General features: G+C 36.9%; 1 protein-coding gene across 1 annotated transcript in view; it reads left to right on the top strand.

The window, feature by feature from the left end:
• Positions 1-21,358, top strand: part of LOC135083160 (uncharacterized) — a 137,505-nt gene that overhangs the window by 114,036 nt on the left and 2,111 nt on the right. The window contains exons 6-7 of the mRNA XM_063977895.1: positions 891-1,002; positions 14,645-14,823. Of these exons, the coding sequence (XP_063833965.1) occupies positions 891-1,002; positions 14,645-14,823 (291 nt within the window). The remainder of the gene's footprint in view (positions 1-890; positions 1,003-14,644; positions 14,824-21,358) is intronic.

The raw sequence follows: 21,358 nt of genomic DNA, 5'->3' as shown, positions 1-21,358 counted from the left end.
TGACTATTTTTGTTAACTATCTCGATAGTTCTCAGTACAACACTAATCAAAAGATAAATTCAGCTTAAATCCCCGGGCTATTCTTCACAAATTCGTTTAGCAGCCGAAACTATTTGTTATTCAGGACGTTCCTCATGCCATAATTTAGGCTAAAAGCCTTGTACGCATTAATCTTATTACAAACCCTTGTTACAGAACATTTTGATTCGCATTTCATTAGATACAAGGTTTTAGAATTGACTAGGATTTTACTTCTTATTTCATTATAACTAGCTGACCCGGCAGACTACGAACCGCCTTTATTCATGAGGGATAATTTAGGATTCTGATAGTGAAAGAATTTTTCAAATCGGCCCAGTAGTTTCGGAGCCTATTCAACAAAAACAAACAAATAAACATCAAATCTCTCCTCTTTATAAGATTACTACAGATGTAGATTAGACTTTCACAGTTCCGTAGTCTGCCAATGACTCTAATGTCGAACAAAGGTGGAGGTAACCAAGGTTTACCATTAGGACCAGTTCTGTTCCTCAATCAATAAAATTGATAAGATCAGATAATTGATAATACTTTTGTGACTGTGAAAAATAATTCTTCTATGCTATGAAAAAATAATGCTTTGAAGTCACAACACTTTTTGCCAATATTCATTCAATTAAGTATTGGATGTCAAAGCTACCTGAAAATATTATTACTCTCTATTGCGAACTATTTTTTTATCCACAACGAGGAGGCTTGGTTTGCATCTCACTTGATTGAAATTGATGAAAATAGGTTTTTATGATTAACAGTGTTTTTTAGAGCTGAACTCTCTTGAAATTGTTTTTGGTTAGTGTTTAAATTATTCCATTTAAAGTTTTAAATCAATAAACGGACTTTGCTTGTTTCAGAGGCACGAGCGCAGATATCAGGGCCGACAGACAAATACCTGAAGCCAGGGTCAACGCTGCGACTGCAGTGCTCGGTGGTGCAGACGACTGAGGCGCCTGCGTTTGTGTTTTGGTAAGTTTACATTTGATTGTTATTACAGTATGACGATACGACGCATGATGAACGTTAGGGCTTGTTCCTACGAAGATATCCCTTTTTTGCAGTATCCCGTTTAGATTAACACACACATAAATGTGTGTTCACACGACGGTCTAGTTTTGCGGGATTTTGAGTTACTGGATCCCGCAGGATAATATTACAGGAAAGATGACGACGTATGATTAACATTATCTAAAGTGTCAAATGTATCTCTTCTCTTACGTTACGGGATATGCAGGTTACGTGCCAGAAGGATCCGTATTATCTTTTAGTCATTAAATCGATTAGCGAATCGATAGTACACACTACTTAGTAACTAATATTAAACATACCTAATAGACATGGTATCGTATATTAGTTACGTTAATTACCGAATGGTGTGTTAATTGAGAAGCTTCTCAAGATGCAATTAAGATAATGCTGTCTTATTGTGGCATGCACTTGGTTTTCACTGAAGCATTTTCAATTTAATTGTCCCAAAATATGCAATGTTAACCAATTAAATCATATCCCGGATTACATGATTCCTATTGATATATCATAAACTAACGGCCGCCCGCGACTTCGTACGTGTGGATCCCGTTTTACCCCCTTAGGGGTTGGATTTTGCAAATCCCGTCTTAGTGAGCACCTACGTTCTAAAAGGAAGTCCCATGCAAAATTTGAGACTCCTAGCACTTGTTGTTTCTGAGATTTCGTGATGAGTGAGTGAGGCAGTGACCTTTCGCTTTTATAGATAGATAGATGTGTAGACCAGCTACAGATCCTGGTTACATAGTTGTGCAGTTGGTCCAACGAATAGACCATGCCCATCCATTCGTTTGTAAGTGCAAATAACAGCTTCTTTCACAAACATTTAATTCGAACTACAACTTCCACCAACTTTACATTGCTTGTTTATTCAGAACTAAATCTCGTTACAAATTCCAAGACAGCAAACACAAACATCAAGTTAAATTCAAAGCGTTCAAAGTGCTGCACCTAATTGCAAGAAAGAGACAACTAATTAGTGCACCAACCAGTTCACGTAAACTGCGACCTGACCAAGCCAGGGGTTAATATTATAATTCTCAAAACTTACGTTGGACAGCGGATAAAACCAATTTGATAATCGAATTTAAACTACAACTAGAATTTGGCATTTATTAAACTTAGGGATAAATATGCGAACTTCAGGTCTTAGGTTCAGGTTACTAAACCTTTGTATGTCACATCCGCTTTGCAATGGAGGGAAGTTGAACCTTAACTTCGAACTCCTCCTACGTTCTTCTGATTAATTTCGTTGCGGGTTCAATGTTTAACTTTCCCCCGGGACAAACTTGACCTTCACTGGTTGGGTTATTGGCGGTCAAGCTGTAGATCCTGGCTACACAGGAGTTGCAGTGGTGGGAACGAGAGGTGGGAATAGTCCCGTGTAGATCCTGGCTACACAGAAGTTGGAGCGGTGGGAATGAGAGATAGAAATAGTCCCTAACATCAAGTCTTCCAAACTCATCAGGTAAGAGAAAAGAGTGTAGGCCTAAACCTCTTTTTGATTCTAGTAAATTAGAAAAGGTCGTCCTCTGCAGTAGACACATAATTTAAAAGAATTAATTATTGCACCCTAGCTTTTACCCCGGCTTCGCTCGCATATATTTCGTTGAGTCACAGGCAGATTTAGCCTCTGTCACTAAGGAATAATTGAGCTTTCTACTGGTGAATGGATTTTCAAAATCGATTTAGTAGTTTCAGAGATCACCTCTAAAAATACCCACAAACTTTACCGCTCCATACTATTATTACTGTAGATAATAAATGCTATAACACTTTTGCCACTGAAATCAGAAACCGCGAAAAGCGTGACCTTTTTACGTGATAGTAATTCCATTGTGGTAGTAGGCGTGATATCACACACATAACGTTAACGTATTAATAATTATGACCGCAACGTAGAGCTGCGGTCACACAAAAACTGTGTGAACATGGAGTGTATATTATTATCATAGTTTCCACAAACAAAGGTGCTACAAACGTAGTGGTGACAGTACGTAATGCCGACAATCAATGGCGCGACTGCACATTAGCTCGACGAACGTTAGCGCGACAGAACGATGGGGCGACAAACGAAAGCACGACAGGACTTTGGAGCGACAAACCCTAGCGCGACATTACTTAGGCTGTACTTAAACTGTGTGAACTTTTTGCAGCTTGTTATTTGTATTCATTTATTGGTTACTTTTTGTGATTATTGCGTGTCAATTAAAAAAACATTATTAATTTTGAAATATGTTTCATCATCATCATAATCAGGTCATGATGCAGGAGTAAGTACCTACGCTCCCTCTAATATTACCAGAGGCCCATCCTCACTCGTCAGACGGGTAGGAATATTATGGCATCGTCCCATGAAGGCATCCAGTTTTTTGCAGGATTTCGTTTAGTAGTACGTGTCTTAATTTTAATATTCACACGAACATCCCGTTGGCAGTGTCCCGAAAAAATCCATCCGGATTCTGTATTACTATATCCTGTAAAACTGGATTTCTGTGAGAAAGGACCGTTTTACTGGTGCTTATTATGGAAACTTTGAATAAGATTTTGTTAATTTAATAAGCTGTTAGCGTCCTAGTAATTTTACTACATGAGCTGAGCGGTAGAGGAATATTCCGCTGAAAGGATTACTAAATTAATTATCGCTCTAGTGGAAAAGCGATTAGAACTTCTAGGAATTTTACCTAGAATGAGTTATTTTTACAAGATAGTCAATTATCTCCAGTAGCTACACTATAATCAACCTTCACTTGTAGATACTGGAGAACAAAAAGACCTGCGAAAGAGGGTAGACCGATATATTGTCTGCCCATAATATCTCACCCGCCAGTTTCCTCAGTTCCTCCGTGATCATGGCGCTTGCAACAGTGCCGAAATATCGGAAACTCGAAACTAGGGTACTTGGTAGCAATCCCGTCAATAATAATTATTCTGTTAGTGACCACGAAAGCTTAAAACAATATATTTCAGTATAACTTTCACCCTACAACTACCAAAGTACAATAAATGGGCCAGTGATGAGAAGAAGCAGAGTCAGAAACTCGAGTCATCCACCATAGAATCATACCCGCCACAACTAGCATAGTACCCAACGCATACGACTAACGCCCGTATTCACAAACATTACTATGAGGGCTCACAGTGCGCGCGGACGCACAGGGTGACACGCGAACCAATCACAGAGCTCTATTCAACGCTGTGCTTTCGATTTGCTGCTTCACTTAAGCAAGCATCGTTTGTGAATACGGGCGTAAGTCAAGCGGTCTTCAAATAAACAAAACACATCTCACGCACACCTGTAAATGTGGATATGTTACGGTCAAAGTGATAAATGTGAAAATTATGAATAATCGCCGGTTATTATGAATAATTACCGCATGATTTGGTAACTGTGATTAATATGAGGTCATTTATGTGTGTATAAAACTAAATAGGCGGCTTAGGGGTGGCCCAAGGGCCACCCCCGCCGCACCTTAACCTATTTTTCACTTTAAATCAAAACATTATGTTATAGGCATCATGGAAAAGTAATATTATGCAAGAAACATTCCAAACTCATTATGCCAAATTATATTAATATATGATATCAAAACGTTCAAAAGTTTGGCTGTACACGAGCACGTACACAAGATGTTGTTCTCTTTTATGAAACTTGTTAGTACTAAGGTTGAGTTATTAAATAATCACTGTTAAATGTGATTAATTTATCACTTTTACCGCGACTGTCGGTAATTATTCATAATAACCGGTTATTATTAATAATTTTCAATTTATCACATTAACCGTAACAAATACACCTTTACACCCCAAAATGAAAGTGGCCAGATTATTTGGCACACCGACTTGGCACCGCGTTTTAAATTGGCATAAAGACCCGAGTTTATTGACTGGAGAACTGGGCCAGAGACGCAAATCTACTAAATAAAGTTTTTTTGCTGTAAAAAACTTGCCAAGTGAATAAATACTGTTTGGTATGTTTAATAAATTAATATCATAAAAGTAGCAGGGAAGCGCTGGACGCAGGCCGCTACCAATCGATCAACATGGAAAGCATTGGGGGAGGCCTATGTTCAGCAGTGGACGTTCTATGGCTGAAATGATGATGATGATGAATAAATTAATAGCTACGTCTGCAGGGTTAAATATCGTACTAGTTGCCCGTGGCTTTGCTCGTTCGTTATAAATAAAGGAGCCTTGTTTTTTCTGAAAGAAAGATAAAAAGCAACTAAGTTTCTTCCGCCACGTCATCTCAGCACCAGCCTATTTTGAAAATTATATTCAATTCCCGCCTTAGGCAGTTCGATTTTTTCAAGTTATTTATAATTTTCAAATTAGTTTGAGATGCGACTCTAAACGCAAAAAATTTAATAACCAGCCTATTTTGTCCCGAAGTGGTGGTAGGGCAAGCTATACAGTGTGAGTCTTGATAATGTGCACATATGAAAATAGATGAAACTTGGTCTAGTTTCGCGATCATAGCAAATGTTTTGATAGGGATAGAGACCATGACATTTTTGGTTTTACAAAGGTGATTCAATAGAAAATAACAAAAAGTAATAAAAACCACCTGTTATGAGGTATTATTTGGAGAATTTTATCGAATAACCAAAAAACAACAAATTAAAATGCAGATTTTTCTCAAAATGTATTTTTTTTTTATTATTTGTTGCCATTTTCTGAGTATTTTATGTATTTTTTTAGTATCGCCTGTTATTTAGCATTATTACTGTTTTTATTTTATCAGAATATACCCCTCTTAGTTTAAAAGTTATTACGTTTTCTTTACAATAAGTAATTGAAAGAAAAAAATTCCATTTTTTTTTTAAATATCTCAGAACATTTTTGACCTATTTTTTGTCGATAAAAATAGGTCTAGTTTCACCTATTTCCATATGTAAGTACCCTGGAAATGGCCTATGTACTGAATAAACTATGTATTGAATCCATTCATCCACTCACACAAACTTTCTCATAAAATATCTTTAGTACGTGTGGAATAGGGTTTAGGATTGTCGAATGTATTGTAGCTGAAATTCGATATTTCTTAGTGAGTTATTAGAGGTACAAGTACAACTAACGGTGATGGAAAAGGTAGCAGGATTGATGGATGTGATTGGACATAAATTTTGGGAAAATGTTTCAATAAAAATGCTTTCAGTTAAATCAACTATGTCAATCGTCTAGCTCAGTGATGGCCAAGAGATCGACCGCGGTTTACGGTTGACCGCAAAGATGTTTTGGTAGCCCGCGAGAGTTAAATAAACTGAACAGAATGATTGAAAATGAAAAATGTTTTATTTCACTTTTCTAAACTGTGCTCATGGCTCTATCTAGTAGCACAAAGTGGTTAGATTATGTCTAGTGGTTACAAAATTATTATTCTTTGATCTAGAGGTCCTGGATTTGGTTCCCTACATTTTGAAAAATGACTTTGGGGAAATGTAACTGTGGATAGTTTTGGCTCCAGATTTTAAAAACTTTGTAATGTCTTTAGCAAAAATCTAGTAATTTACTTATTTTATTTCCATTTGGACGCCTGGTAATGGAATGATAACTAGTAATAATTAAGCATTTTTGCATTAACTAAAGAAAAGCGTAGGTTCAATACCCAACTGAGTCAATCGATTTTTCAAGTTTAAAATAAGTCAACACAAAGTCGACAGATTACAATTATAATGTAATTATTGTACCGTATTATTATTAGTAGTAAATTATTTCTGTATCATTCAACGTCAATTATAACTCAATTTAACAGTTCACGAGTTAACTGTTAACTGCTAACTTCAATTAACGAACTACGCAGTATTAATAAAGATTGACGTAATAATAGTTGATCTAAACTGGATGCTCAATTCAAGTCAAATTACATTAAGCAAATGAAGGCCTAATTTCGTGGAAACAAGGTGCATATTTCAACGACATTCAAGTTCGGTGTACAGTTTGTTTCAGTTAATGAAATATTCATCTAAATGTCAACATCATTCAGGCCTTATTTGCTTGACAGTATAGTCAGCATCAAATAGGTCGGGACGGATTACCTACGCCATATCGAATGACAAATGATCGAAAATCAAAATATCGAATACGTTTCATCGAACGACTAAAATATCGAATGCTCAAAACATCGAACGTTCAGAATATCGAACGATCAAAATATCGAAAGTCGATATAGACGTTTTTATTTAATTCATCTACCTTGCTCGGCTCCGGTGCATGGTTGTGTTTGGTCGTACAGTTTTGTTTTGCCAGTTAATGTATGCCTTAAGTATTTTTGTGCCTGAAAAGTTTATAAATTTGGAGAATAATGTCCGTGGGAACCTATTATAAGCCTAGCCTGTCCCAAAAAGGAAAAACAGTCCTCATTTTGGAGGGCTTTGTAATGGCAATAAACAAAAATGTTGATGAAACATTCTATTGGTATTGTAGCAGTAACATTTGTTGAAAAGTTGTACGACCAAACACAACCATGCACCGGAGCCGAGCCAGGTAGATGAATTTAATAAAAACGTCTATATCGACTTTCGATATTTTGATCGTTCGATATTTTGATCGTTCGATATTCTGAACGTTCGATATTTAGTAGCCAAAAAGTTCGCAACACGTCTTTGTTACAATTGGAATAAAGTTGTGTGGTGAACTTATTGATCACTTTGGGTGTCACGAAATATTTGAATATTTGACTGTCTATGGAAGTACCAATATATTGTTTTAAACTTTCTTGGTCACTAACCTAATTATTATTTCTGACGGGATTGCTACCATGTACCTACCTACCTAATTTTGAGTTTTCTATATTTCCAATATTTTTCTTTTTACGAATAACGAGATTTTTCCCAATGGATGGACGAACTAAATAAAATTCTCAAAGCAGATAAATCATAGTTTAGCAATATGTCCGCTTGGGCATGGTAGCTCGCGCGCCCGTATTCACAAACATTTCAATGAGGTGTCACAGTGCGCGTGGAAGCACAGGGTGACACACCGACCAATCACAGAGCTCTATATAATAATCGCTGTGCGTTCGATTTGCCGCTTCACTTAGGCAACCATCGTTTGTGAATACGGACGTAAAAATCCAACCACTGCTGAGGACTCGTGCGTGTATTATGCATTAATAGTGATTTTGGGAAGAGCCTGGATGCAAGAAAGGCAGGACCAGTCGTTGTGAAAATCCTTGGGAGACCTTTGTCCACTTTGTTGGATCATCAGTCCACCGAGTGGGCCTTACACTACATATTCCGGTCCGTGGTCGCTCGTGAACTTTTCAGCCCCAACGGCCCTCAGTTCTAAAATAACAATATTTGTTTCTAGTTGAAACTGTTTAATAAGGTAATAATAACTTTTCATCACAATGAAATAACAAAGTTCACAAGCCAGCGTAAAGAAATTCCCAGAACGGCCATGATAACACATCTTTAATTCCCGTTGTTTTTGTTTGGCAAGAAACGGCGAAACTCCGCCGTTCCATTGAAAAATTCCCGGAAGTTTGGAACAACAGTATTAATATGTTTTGGAGAACTGCGACAGGTTTGCAGGCGAAAATATTGCTGTTACCATTGTTTTCAAGTTGCAGTGCCTTTTGAACACTTCTTATTATGTATTAGGGTTGCTGCACACTTTAGTGGCCAGTAGTATTTTATTAGCCTATGTTCAGTCCACCGACTTTTAGTTGGCCGATAGTTGGGCCCGATCTTAATTTGTATGATGAATCGGCTGATACCAAATCGGTGTAATGTGCGCACTTTCATACATCTCCATACTGATTAACAGCCTGACCCAACGATCGGCCGACAAAAAGTCGGTGGTCTGCTTCTAGGCTTAAACAACGAAGCCGATCCGAAGAAATGACTACAGTCTTGTTCCGTATGTCATTGGCTATATGGACTAAGAACTAGTGAACGCCAGACTACGTTAATTTATAAAATTTGAAAATTTGTCAGCGCATTCTCCCAACATAGGAAAGAACATTGGTGCATCATGAAGTTTGGGTCATCATGGCTTTGACAATTGCCCTAAAATTTGTCTGGCAGGGGGTTGGAATAGATAGATTTCTTTATTTTGCAAATTAAAGTCATAGCTACGATTATCTGCCGCAGCCTGGCTACCTAATGTACAGTACACTTTATTCTTAATCCGTCCTCGAAGGCACTGTTAATAACCACCATTAACTCACCAATCGCTTGACTAATCTCTACAACTGCCGTCAGACACAGCATCAATGTCGTTAACCTAAATCGCTACTAGCTGTTGTAACTGCTACATAATTTGAATATAGATCATACAGGGTGTCCCATTTATTAGCACGTCACACTGATACCAGTCTACAGTCGGGTGAAGGTCACGCGAAGTGCCTGGATGCGGGCAACGCAGGAATGATTGTTGTGGAAATCATTGGAGCAGGCCTTTGTCCAGCAGTAGACGTCATTCGGCAGAAACAACACTGACTCCAGAGGTAGATGAGCCTACTAAGACGCAACAAACAAGTATGATAAGTCAATTTTTAAAAGCTAATATCAGTCATATTTCAAAACTAATCAAACTTTTCTGTGGAATTTTTCTTACAACTAAAATTGGTCATAATTATCTCAAAACTTAAGAAACTTTTGTATGGACTTGGAAATTAAGGCTTGTTCACTGCGTCTTAGGTTCAGCTACTTTCAGTGTCAGAGTGACGTGTTAATTTTGGGACAACCTGTATGTAACGATTCAGCCAAATATTGTCCACTGCTGGTCTCTCTCAAGGATTTCCACAACGACCGGTTCTGCGCTACCCGCATCCAGGTGCCCCTATGACATTCACCGGATCGTCGGTCTACCTAGTGGGAGGCCTGCTCATACTATGTCTTCCAGCTCGTACTCGCCACTCGAGAACTTTTATGTCCCAGCGGCCATCAGCTCTACGAGCTATGTACCCCACCCACAGCCACTTAAGTTAGAATTACACAGAATTGCCATGTATAAATAGTGCCATCAACGATGACGCCACCAATTTTTGGTCGAGGGAAGCGCGAAGTGCGAGGAGTTCGATCCGAGTGTCAGTCGCGAAATTACTGTAGAGTGTGTGTGCACTCATGGATAATTAGCGTGTACCGATAACACTCAAACATTAGCGGAAGCATGCATACATAAACTATAAACGATTAGGACGAATGGTGGGCCGCATCTTCGTGGATGGCACTATCTATACGTACAGGAAATTAGTGCCAGCTTAGCAATTTTGTTGAATATTAATCACGTAGTTTTTGTATCGTTTGATTTCTTAATAGAGCTATTCGAAGAATAAAATAATTGAAAGCTTTTTCCCTGAAGTCTTCTTTGAAACCCTCGATCGCCTTTTACTTTATTACTTTGTTATTCCCAGAAAATGTGTACATAACTTTTTTATTTCTTGACATCAATTAATATATATTTTTAAAGGAAGCCCAGAATAATTGGCGGAATAAAAATTTATTAAACTACAAAACTTTCAATATAGTCTTAAACATCAAAATTGTACATTTTAGTACCTGTTTTAACCCTACAGTGGTCGCGCGGATTACACCCGTAGTCCACTCGTGCAAATTGTCGAATATTTTGAAATCGGTCAACGCGATCGTTTTGATACTTCGTGTACTTTAAGTTGCATAGTCGAAGATCACACTTAATGTCGTGTGAGCGCCAGGTCGCTTGTGGATGTGTCGCAGGAGCCCCGTAAATGCCGATGGCCTACCCGTGTAATCCGCGCGACCAATTACGTAAGTATTTTTTATGTTACCTTTTTTACTTAAATGTGTTTGTTTTTGCATTATTAGTGTAAATTAATGCTTTATAATAAATAATTACGCCATAGGTATGTATTTACATTTGTGTTTTCAATAAAATGATTTTATTTCAGATAAAAATTATGAACAATAGACAAAAAGCACAAATTGCAGAATGGCTAGGAGTAATTGACAATGAAAGCGTATCTTCTGGCAACTCTTCGGTTTCTGATGAAGAAATGCACATTCTTCCACAAGAGAACAAGTTTCTCAGACCAGTGATTAGCCATCTAACTCAGAACTATCACAGCGAAGTTTTTTAACCGACTTCAAAAAAGGAGGAGGTTATATGGGACGCTACTTTGACTGCGGAAGAAAGCGAAATCAAATTACTGGAAATACTTGTAATTCGTGCAACAAATTTATTTGTCCTTATCATTCCATGATGGCCTATATCTCCTGTTCAAAATATAATTAATAAATAAGTGCAATTAGTACTTAATAATTTCTAAACTGCCGAAGTTGTCATTTTCTTGATGAAAAATGATGATGTCTATGTTTTGGTTAATTTATAAAAACTGAGAAGAACTGCTCCTTTCTTTGTTTGATTATTTCATTAACTAATACATAACAATAAATATAAAAAATAAAGAAACATGTTTTTATAAAGAGATATCTTCTTTTTTTACTCCATAAAATGGCTTACGTATGTAATCCGCGCGACCATTAACGTAATATTTTAGAGCGCGACCACCGTAGGGTTAAAACGAAAAGTTCTTTAATTTTTATCAAACGTCTTTTTAAGGAAGCCCAAAATAATTGACTGAATAAGATTAAGTATTTATAACTAAAAAGTTTTCAAATAGGTATAGCTAACTTCTTTAACATCAAAGACTTTTAACTAGATTTCCGAAACTTTTGATCTTGAATTTCCATAGAAAAATTAAAAACATATTTTCATAAACATCAATTTAAAATTATCCACCCTAGCTGACGGTGGGTATTCTAAATCAGAAGAAACATAGTAAACTTCTAGAGCGTAAGTAGAAAATTTAAATAAACCGTAAATACTTTTAGCACCGTGGGCTAACTAACGATAGCACCATCTAGTTTTTCAAAAAAATAAAAAGTAACAGTAAACCAGAGTGACCGACATAGCCCACAGAATTATTAAAATCAAGTTGCAGTGGGCGGGGCAGGTAGACCGACGATCTGTTGAAGGTTGCGGGAAGTACCTGAATGCGGGCAGTGCAGGACCTATCGTTATGGAATTCCTTGAGGGAGGCCTTTGTCCAGCAGTGGACGTTATTTGGCTGAAACGAACGAACAGAAAATCAAATTAAATAATAAGACACTGGTCTTAACGCGACCTTTATTAATGAGTTACATTATGTACTCACGGCTTGACGTTTCGGCTGCAATGCTGCAGCCGCGGTCACAAGCAGACTGGCGGCTCAGCAGCATGGCAGCCGTAAACGTCGCGTTAAGACCAGTGTTTTACTATTTTAGTTGAAATGGAACGCGAATGTTTAATAATACATATATCTTAGAAAATCATAATGTCTCCAAACATCAAGAAAGTGTTGAAACTAATTACCCTCGTATTAATTGCCTGCTTCCTACCTATTTGTCCTGAGCAATATCATTGTTTGACGTGTCCTTACTTCGGTCCCTGAGTACACAATACCCAACGTCGTCAACTAGTTAGCTAGTGTTGAGACAATACATTGTTTATGGTATTTTTGTGGACATGATTTATTTCTGCCAAAGAAGTTAAAGTATTTGATACTGTCGACTAGAAAAACTGGCAGAATAAAGTCTAGTGAACGAAAAAGGAAAAAAAATTTTTTTAAAAAGATAATTAGTAATTTGTTACATAAATTATTAATAGTCCCGTTAGCCTCTCGTACTAAGCTAAATATGCTTGTATCACGAGTAAGCTCACCATAACAGTCGAGTGGCGGCGAGGACCGAACCCGCGTTCCCCGGATCACAATTTTCATTTTAAAAAAAATCAGGGCACAAAAAGTTAGAGACCTACAAATCGACTGTTTGACAAGACATGGTAATGTACCTGCAGCATTTTAAAAATACTACAGATCTAGTCACTTACTTAAAATGATTGTCAGACCACATTTTGTTGAAGTATTCAATACTATCTTATGATAAGCTTATACATATCATTCGAAACCAGGTAGAAACTTTAACGGAAAATAAAACGAATCTTCAAAATAATATCTAATACGGTGCTATAAGTTTCCTGATTTTTTTTTATAAATCTATCTATATCACTGGCAATTTAGTTAAATCTTTGAAGCATCTAAATTGTATATAACTCAAAGGTGACTGACTGACTAACTGGCTGACTGACTGACTGACATAGTGATATATCAACGCACAGCCCAAACCATTGGACGGATCGGGCTGAAATTTGCCATGCAGGTAGATGTTATGACGTAGGCATCCGCTAAGAAAGGATTTTACGAAACTCCACCTCTAGAGGGGTAAAACGGGATCCACGCGTACGAAGTCGCGGGCGGCCGCTAGTAAACTTATAAAGCTGAGTAAAGACGTATTTCATTAATTATATTACATTCCATAGAGGATCGTGGGGACAAATCCTGCAACTGACTCTCGAATTTCGAGATTCCAATCCAATTATCGACAACAAACGTGCCCTCAAGTCACAACACTACTTTGACCTTTGTGCCCCGAAGTACGCTTGCGAAGCTAAGTTGGATCGCAATATAACTTGCGCCGGTTGGGGCAACTGTCCCCAAATGGGGAAACTTGGGGAAAATAAAATAACATACACATTATCTCGGATATATTGTGTAACACAATTAAATGGAAACGTCGATTCGAAATATTTCTTTAGTTTATTTAGGAACGCTGATATCGTAATCTTTATATATATTTGCCAAGATTTGTACAGATGTTGGCAAATAGTATGATGTGGATTAGTTTCTTTGTCTGACAGACGCACTGCGGAAATTTTCGGTAATACGCTCTAATATAACAAAAAGGTTCCATTGTCCGGTTCGTTCGGAAGATCTTATATCTGAAACTGCTGATATTGTTCACGAAACTCTTTATTGTTAGAAATCTAATAATATTTTACCAATGACTGGACTGTAATGGTTCTTAACATCCCAAGAAAGGTCTAGAAAGCCCAAATATTGTCAACCTGTTACACCAGATGTTCTGATTCGACTGAAATATTAACAGTACATTTAGCCTGTTCAAGAAAATTACTCGCCTACAACAAAAGGTCCTTGAGAGAATTTTCGTCACATGTTTTTTGTTCTATGTTACTTTGCACATACAGCCTTAGTTTAGTATGAAATTTTCAAATCGAGTAATAGATGAACTCAATCAAAAATGTTCATGAACGATAGATCAGACAAGATCCGAGGAACGCCTGGTTTCATCCCCGCCGCCGCCGGACTATTGTAGTGAATCCCCCCGTAACACAAAGACATAGGTACACTTTTAGCTTATCACAAGGGTTTAACGAGACTAATTATTTCAAAAAATAAAGAAAGAAAGATGACTCCCCCAGCTCCTTATAAGTTTCAGTAAATATGTGACGCTAAAGATAAAAATAACTGCTAAACTTGACGATTCATTTTAAACCAAGAAGTCCCTTTTTATATACAAAGAAGAAGCTTTTGACCTGCATCTCATGAAAAGTGATTCTTCAGATTCAGAGTTTCATCCGGAATCCTCAACCACATGACACAGGAACTGGCTATCTTACCTCCAACTTTCGCAACACAACCTATTGACTGTTGACCTGATAAGTGCATTATCATCTGTCTAATTTTAACCCTCTTTGTCCCCAGGTACCACAACAGCAGGATGATCAACTACGACCTTGAGAGAGGCATCAACGTGACTACAGACCCTGCACAGCGGCTGTCAGACCTGCTAATACCAGCAGCCAGCGTGTCGCACACTGGCAATTACACTTGCGTGCCCAACAACGCAATACCTGCTAGTATATACGTGCATATTTTTAATGGTAAGTACCTACACTTTCTATTAATCAAGGTGCGAATATCCTTCAGATGATCTTGCCATAACCTATTTTTTTTTAGTAATTTGTTATTTCACAAATTACTAATACTCCCGTTAGCCCCTCGTATTAACCTAATGCTTGGTCACGAGTGAGCTCACCACAATATTCGAGCGGCGGCGGGGACCGGACCCGCGTTCCCCGGATCACGAGTCGGCCAGTCCGACCCTGTCACACCGTTCGGCTATCATGGCTTTACCTTGGGTGTGGCAGGTGATTTACTCAGCTGCATTTTCCAGTTCCGTGTAGCCAATGTAATACCTGTTCGTCGTCTTAATCATCATCATCATCATCAGGTCATTCAGTCTCCACTAAAGGAGCACAATCTTATAATTTGCCAGAGGCAAATGAAGGATTTGGCCTGCACTCCCCACGCTGGCCAGACGGGTTGGGGATTGGGGAGGCCTGATGTTCGCTCGATTTTTCCCTTAGTCGCCTATTACGACATCCAGTGGAAGAATGGGATCCTATTCTAATATATCGGAAACACATTTGGCGAATATATTATATTTTACTAGCGGCCGCCCGCGACTTCGTACGCGTGGATCTCGTTTTACCCCCCCTTCATCTATCTTACGCAGTTCAGATTTTTTCATACAAATGTTTTTTCCCGCTAACTCCCGTTCCCGTGGGAATTTTGCAATATCATGTTGTAACTAAGCTTTAAGTTTACTAAGGTACCTGCATGCCAAATTTCAAGCGTCTAACTTAAGCGGTTTAGATTTTTCATACAAAAGGATTTTCCCGCTGAATCCCGTTCCCGTGGGAATTCCTAAGTATCCTGGGTCATTCCATGACAAATGTTACCGAGGGTGAAAAAGTAAATATGTTCTTTTCGCATTAAATCCGATGAATTTTGAAAGTAAACATTCCAAATTATAATGTGCAACAAAAAAAATCTGCAAGAAACAAGTAATTTTTAAGTTATTAGTCTTCAAAGTCTATACTTAAGTCAATTGTCTGAATGATCACTTTCTCTCTAACCATTGGTAATACGATTAAAAAAAAAACTATCAATCTGTGAAACGTTTTGCCACTATATGATTTGAGGGTATTTATCATAGTATTGGTAGATAGCGCCATAGTCCCAAAAAAATTGATAATCATCAAGTTTTAAGTGTGTTTTCTTGTTACTTCGGCGATGTAACACCCGAAACAAAAAAACAGGTATTTGTTTTATTATTGTACCTTACACATGGATTAGGATAACAATATTTGGTAAAAGTAAGGTCATGGTAGTAATGATTTCAAATACTAACTAATATCTGATCATGATACTAATTTAGTATGTTTCTTTCTTGATTAAAAACTGTAACACCCGAAACGTTTCGGGTATTACATTTTTATTTATATGTCGATAATGTGTGTATATTGCTTGGAGAAGTCAAAAAGTATTACTGTGAGGGTCCTTCGACCTCCCACTAGCGCTGGCGTCGGAGAAGGAGTCATATTTCTCTATTTAAGACATTTTTGAAATGTCGACTTAACACTAAAATTAAGGTATTGCTAAAAAGTCTCGATGTTTGACATTTCCATTAAATATCGTAATTAGAAATTAAAGTAATGCTATTTCAAGCCAAAAACAATAGAAAAAGCTATATTCTGAGAAAAAAATTAACTTGAACTTTGTATATTTTTTAAGAAAAGCTGCTTCGTAATTTCAAACCAGAATTCGCTCTATTTGTGTTTATTTGTTGTACTCCTTATTTTGTAGTACCTAGAGACTAATAAAACACCGATTTTATCGATAAAACGGGTTGCATTTTCGTACTCGTAACACCCGAAACAGAACCATTGTAACACCCGAAACAAAGAAAAAAATTATAAAAAAATAGTAAAACGTTTTATGTAACAGTGATTGTATGTTACATGGTTTGCAAATTTCATACTTTAGAAGTTCTGTAAGTTTTAGGTATGATTCCTTAAGAAAATTCGCTAAATTTCGAGTAAATGCAGATACAGTCAGAACATAGAGGCAAAATCTCGTAACGCCCGAAACGCACACTTTTCGACTCATATTTTCGTTATCCTACATTCTAAGCTGCACAAACTTTATTATTTAGATAAAACAACTAAAAACGGACAGATTAAGGCACTAATATTATTAAAATACTATTTCAAAATACAAGAAATTGTTGAATATGTGTGTACGAACGTAACACCCGAAACGATGGAATGACCCCCCTATAACCTGCCCAGGAGTATGAAGAATAATTGTACCAAGTTTCGTTAAAATCCGTCGAGTAGTTTTTGTTTCTATAAGGAACATACAGACAGACAGACAGACAGACAGACAGACAGACAGACAGACAAAAATTTTACTGATTGCATTTTTGGCATCAGTATCAATCACTAATCACCCCCTGATAGTTATTTTGAAAATATATTTCATGTACATAATTGACCTCTCTACAGATTTATTATAAGTATAGATTAACAATAAATATAATTTATTGATGTTTGGGGAAAGCAATCAGCTCGATTCACAGAAAATTGATTTTATAAAGTGATTGAATTACAATATTAACACGTTAATTGTATTTCCGTGAACGTGAAATAACGAGAATATACTTATTACACGATAAATGTAATAAACCTAAAACCTGTTACTGGAAAACCCAGTCCTAAATTAACACTTTCAATGGAAGCATTAAAGCTTATACGATTAAAACGATTTACACGATTACAGCTCACTGAAACACCAAAACTGTTGAGGATTCGCCACACTGGATGTGTTCTGCGGTCATTCAGGTCATAGTGAACGTAGCCCGTATCTATGAGCAACATAATCTATACATTTTGTATTGATGCAATCTGGCCGTGCGGGTTCGAGCACAGGGGGCTTAGTGTGAGTTTAAAAATCAAAATCAAAATCAAACGTCCTCACTAGTGAGCGCGTAAAAAATGACATTAAATGTATGACGGATTGTACAGCGTCTCTTGCGGAAACGTTCAAGAGCTAAAATCTTCATAGATTTTTTTGACGCACTCGACATTGAATACGGTTGATGTTTTACACTAAGCTCCCAGAACGCAAACCGCACCGCTGACAGATTGCCTTGTCACAACCGCTGTCTGTTGCCCTGTAGGCCTAAGATGCTCGAGGATGCCTTTATCATTCCATTTTATCGATTTTACACGATAAGCCTATACATTTTGACATCTAAAATCGCATCGATAATATTTTATCACGGCCCGCATTCTAGCCCGGCTGACCGACAATGTTGTTCATACATGGGAGGTTCTTGTAGTGAATAAAACTCGGATGAATTTGTAAACTTTGGATGAAAATGTATTGCTCGTTACACGTCTTTTACATCTTTTAACACAATTTTAAACAACTTTACTGTCTTCCGTCTTACACAACTCACCACATACCACTATTTCATCTTTTAAAACTGCCATTCTCACTCTTAATCCTCATTCATCCCTTCCATTTCCTCCATGGACCAATCATTCATCATTCAGCCGTTCAAATAATGAACAATCTTTCATCCGTCATCCCACTATTCCGTTACACACACAACTCATTAATCCTACATACATTATGCGGGCTGCGATCACTTCGACCTGACCGCAGAACGTATCCAGTGTGTCAATACCTTAATAAGATACAAATTCGAATCATCGAATACTGAATTGAGTGAACGCTGTTGCGGAAACACACACGAGTTATTTTCTGAGGATTATCAAAATGTTTACAGTTTAAAAGCGATGTATAACGATCCATTTACTTTGTATAAACGAGTATTTGGAATTGTTCCGGTTAACTTTGTTATTTTTAGTACCGACGAATTAAAAGTATGAAGTGGGAGAGATTTAGGAAAAAAAATTGAAACTGTTAAAATGTTTCAGAAGTATTAAATTAATTTTTTTCTAGTTACATTTGAGTGATTTTTTGATCACGGTGTGTATAAAAAAAAACATCCAAGCAAGATACCGTTTATTTTTAATAATATGAAAGACATTAATAACCATTACAAAATGTATTTTTCCATCGTGCTTTGATGTTTAAGGTAAATCAAGAAAATATTTTGTTTCATGGCAAAACAAAGTAAAATTACTTTTTCTCGTGCATTATTAATAGGGTGGGGTATTTCTTCAGAGAAGATGAGTGTATGGAGATATATTGAAAAAAAAACGTTTATTTATAGAAAGTATTCCTTACAAAGACTATAGGGATATTGATTACAACTGATAATTTAATTACAATCTATGTAGCTCGCAGAGCTGATGGCCGATGGGGCAGAAAAGTTCTCGAGTGGCAACCTAGAAGTAGTGAGGGCAAGTCCCCGACTAGGTGAACCGACGATCTGGTGAAGGTCGCGGAAGGTGCCTGGATGCGGGCGACGCAGGACGGGTCATTGTGGAAATCCTTGGAGGAGGCCTTTGACCACCAGTGGACGTCATTTGGCGGAAACGAACGAGTGATCAGAATAGTTCAATATTTATTCACTTCCATAGTCTCTGGGTGGACTTGAGAAATATACCTACGTAGATGAAAATTTCAAAATTTTGGACACAATTAACCCCTTAGACTATTTTTGCATTTTGACAACCAAAAAATTCAACCTGTATACATTAGCATCTACGCAGATATACATTGATTCAATGAATACTTTGCCAAATTGCTTTACACCCTCCTTTCCGCAGAGAGAAGTCTAGACTGCCTGCAATTGTTCCTGCCACATTATCCCAAGGGAGCGACATCGCAAAAGACGTACTCTAAATCTGTTTTATCAAATAAATCTCGCTTTTAACTGAAATAGAACTTGGCGTTTCAGATTCTTTACTCGAAATTGCGGGCGAAATACATTCTGCGGGAGTCGCGTTTCTTAACAACTTGAACTATTTTCTATAATAAGACCAATTTTAAATTGCTTAGAGTTAAAGGAACTTTGGTTTTGAAAATAGTTTTCAATTTAAGTTGTATTTTTGGAAAACTCGTTAAAGTATCAACGTATAAAAAAGTTAAAGTATCAGCTATGTTCACATTGGCACGATTGTGCATATGGCTTGCTTGTATGTTGCAAGCCCCGCGTAAGCCCCGAAGCTCAATCACTCAATATACTAACCGCTATTTTCATTAAGATTTTGGCGACCGATCCTCTATAGCGTTAAAGAAAAGCATTACCACTTTATCGCATCCCTGACCTGCTTCACATTTTAATCCATAAACTTAAAAACGCAATTGCCACCAGAAAGCTGAAAACTAAACATAAAAAGCTGGTACGCATTTTTCATCCATTTTTATGCGATGCCCAGTCGTATTCCAAATCCTATCGTATTGCGTGGAGGGAAGGGTTGGGATTTGTGTGTTTTGGGGTCTTCATATAGAATAGGATCAATCGAGCGTATAGCCAACAAGCGAAACTGTTGACTTGCGATATCTCGAAACTTCCACGTCAGTCAATGGGCGGATATTGGCTATATTTTGGCGAATGGTTTTTCTTAAATATTCACCTCAGTGGGTACCAAATGAATGGAAAATAGGTCGCCTTTTATTATATTTTGTTAACCGGCAACACTAACATAGTATTATCTTTTCCATTTTGACTGTTAGTACCTTTGTCAGTGTGGTCAGTTTGAATAATAACTAAAGGTTTCATAAAATAAAGCTAATGTTATCTCTTGCAGCACAAATCAATTACAAAATGACAATGAAAAAGAGGCTGACAATTATAGTGACTTGAGTTTCTTGCGCTGCTTCTTCTCAACACTGGCCTATTTATTGTCCCGGTTCCAGTATTAATACTGGAACGTGTAAAAGTGCTTTTTAAAAGCCTGCTTGCATAAATAAAATGAGTTTTTTGAAACTATGAATATAAATCTGTTTAGTTCTCACAAAATAATAACGTTACCTATTTAAAAATGCGCTACAATATTTTAGCCTCAAGCGTATTACTATTTTTTAAAAGCTAAGCTATTATCTTAGATTAAAAAGGTGTTTATTGACTATTTACTTGCCAAGCCATCATTCTTAACGCAAAATAAAAATGTTAATAACCAAAATTAAAAACCCTGACCTTAAAAAGTAGTATAAACTAAATGGTGTCCTAAAGCCAAAAGATAAAAAGTTAAAACGCAGTAACTCCAGTTAATACCTGAAATAAAAACAGTAATTGTCTCGCAAGAGTTAAATGCTATTAACTCCGCAATAACTTTTGTAAAAACTTATTTTTACGATATCTTTTAGCATTTTAATCTTTGATGGACTTGGGTTCAAGGACTTACGAAAATATTATTCTTAGTTTATTACCTTTTGAAATATCTGAATTCGAAGTTTTAGCATATTTATAATATCTGTAGAGTTACCAATTTGATTATAACCTAATAGATTTAGTTTTTATTTTTGATAAATTTTAACAATGTCACTAAAGTGCCCAGAATTAATATAAATCTTTGATCTTTCTATATCTGTTAACAATTATTTTGCCATTAGGTATAAGTGGTTCTAATTTTTCAGATTTAAAATACTTCG

This window comes from Ostrinia nubilalis, chromosome 23 (assembly GCF_963855985.1).
Source record: "Ostrinia nubilalis chromosome 23, ilOstNubi1.1, whole genome shotgun sequence".
In the NCBI taxonomy this organism is placed as follows: Eukaryota; Metazoa; Arthropoda; class Insecta; order Lepidoptera; family Crambidae; genus Ostrinia; species Ostrinia nubilalis.
Note: the sequence above shows the minus strand (reverse complement) of the source record. Positions and strands in the feature narration are given on the sequence as shown.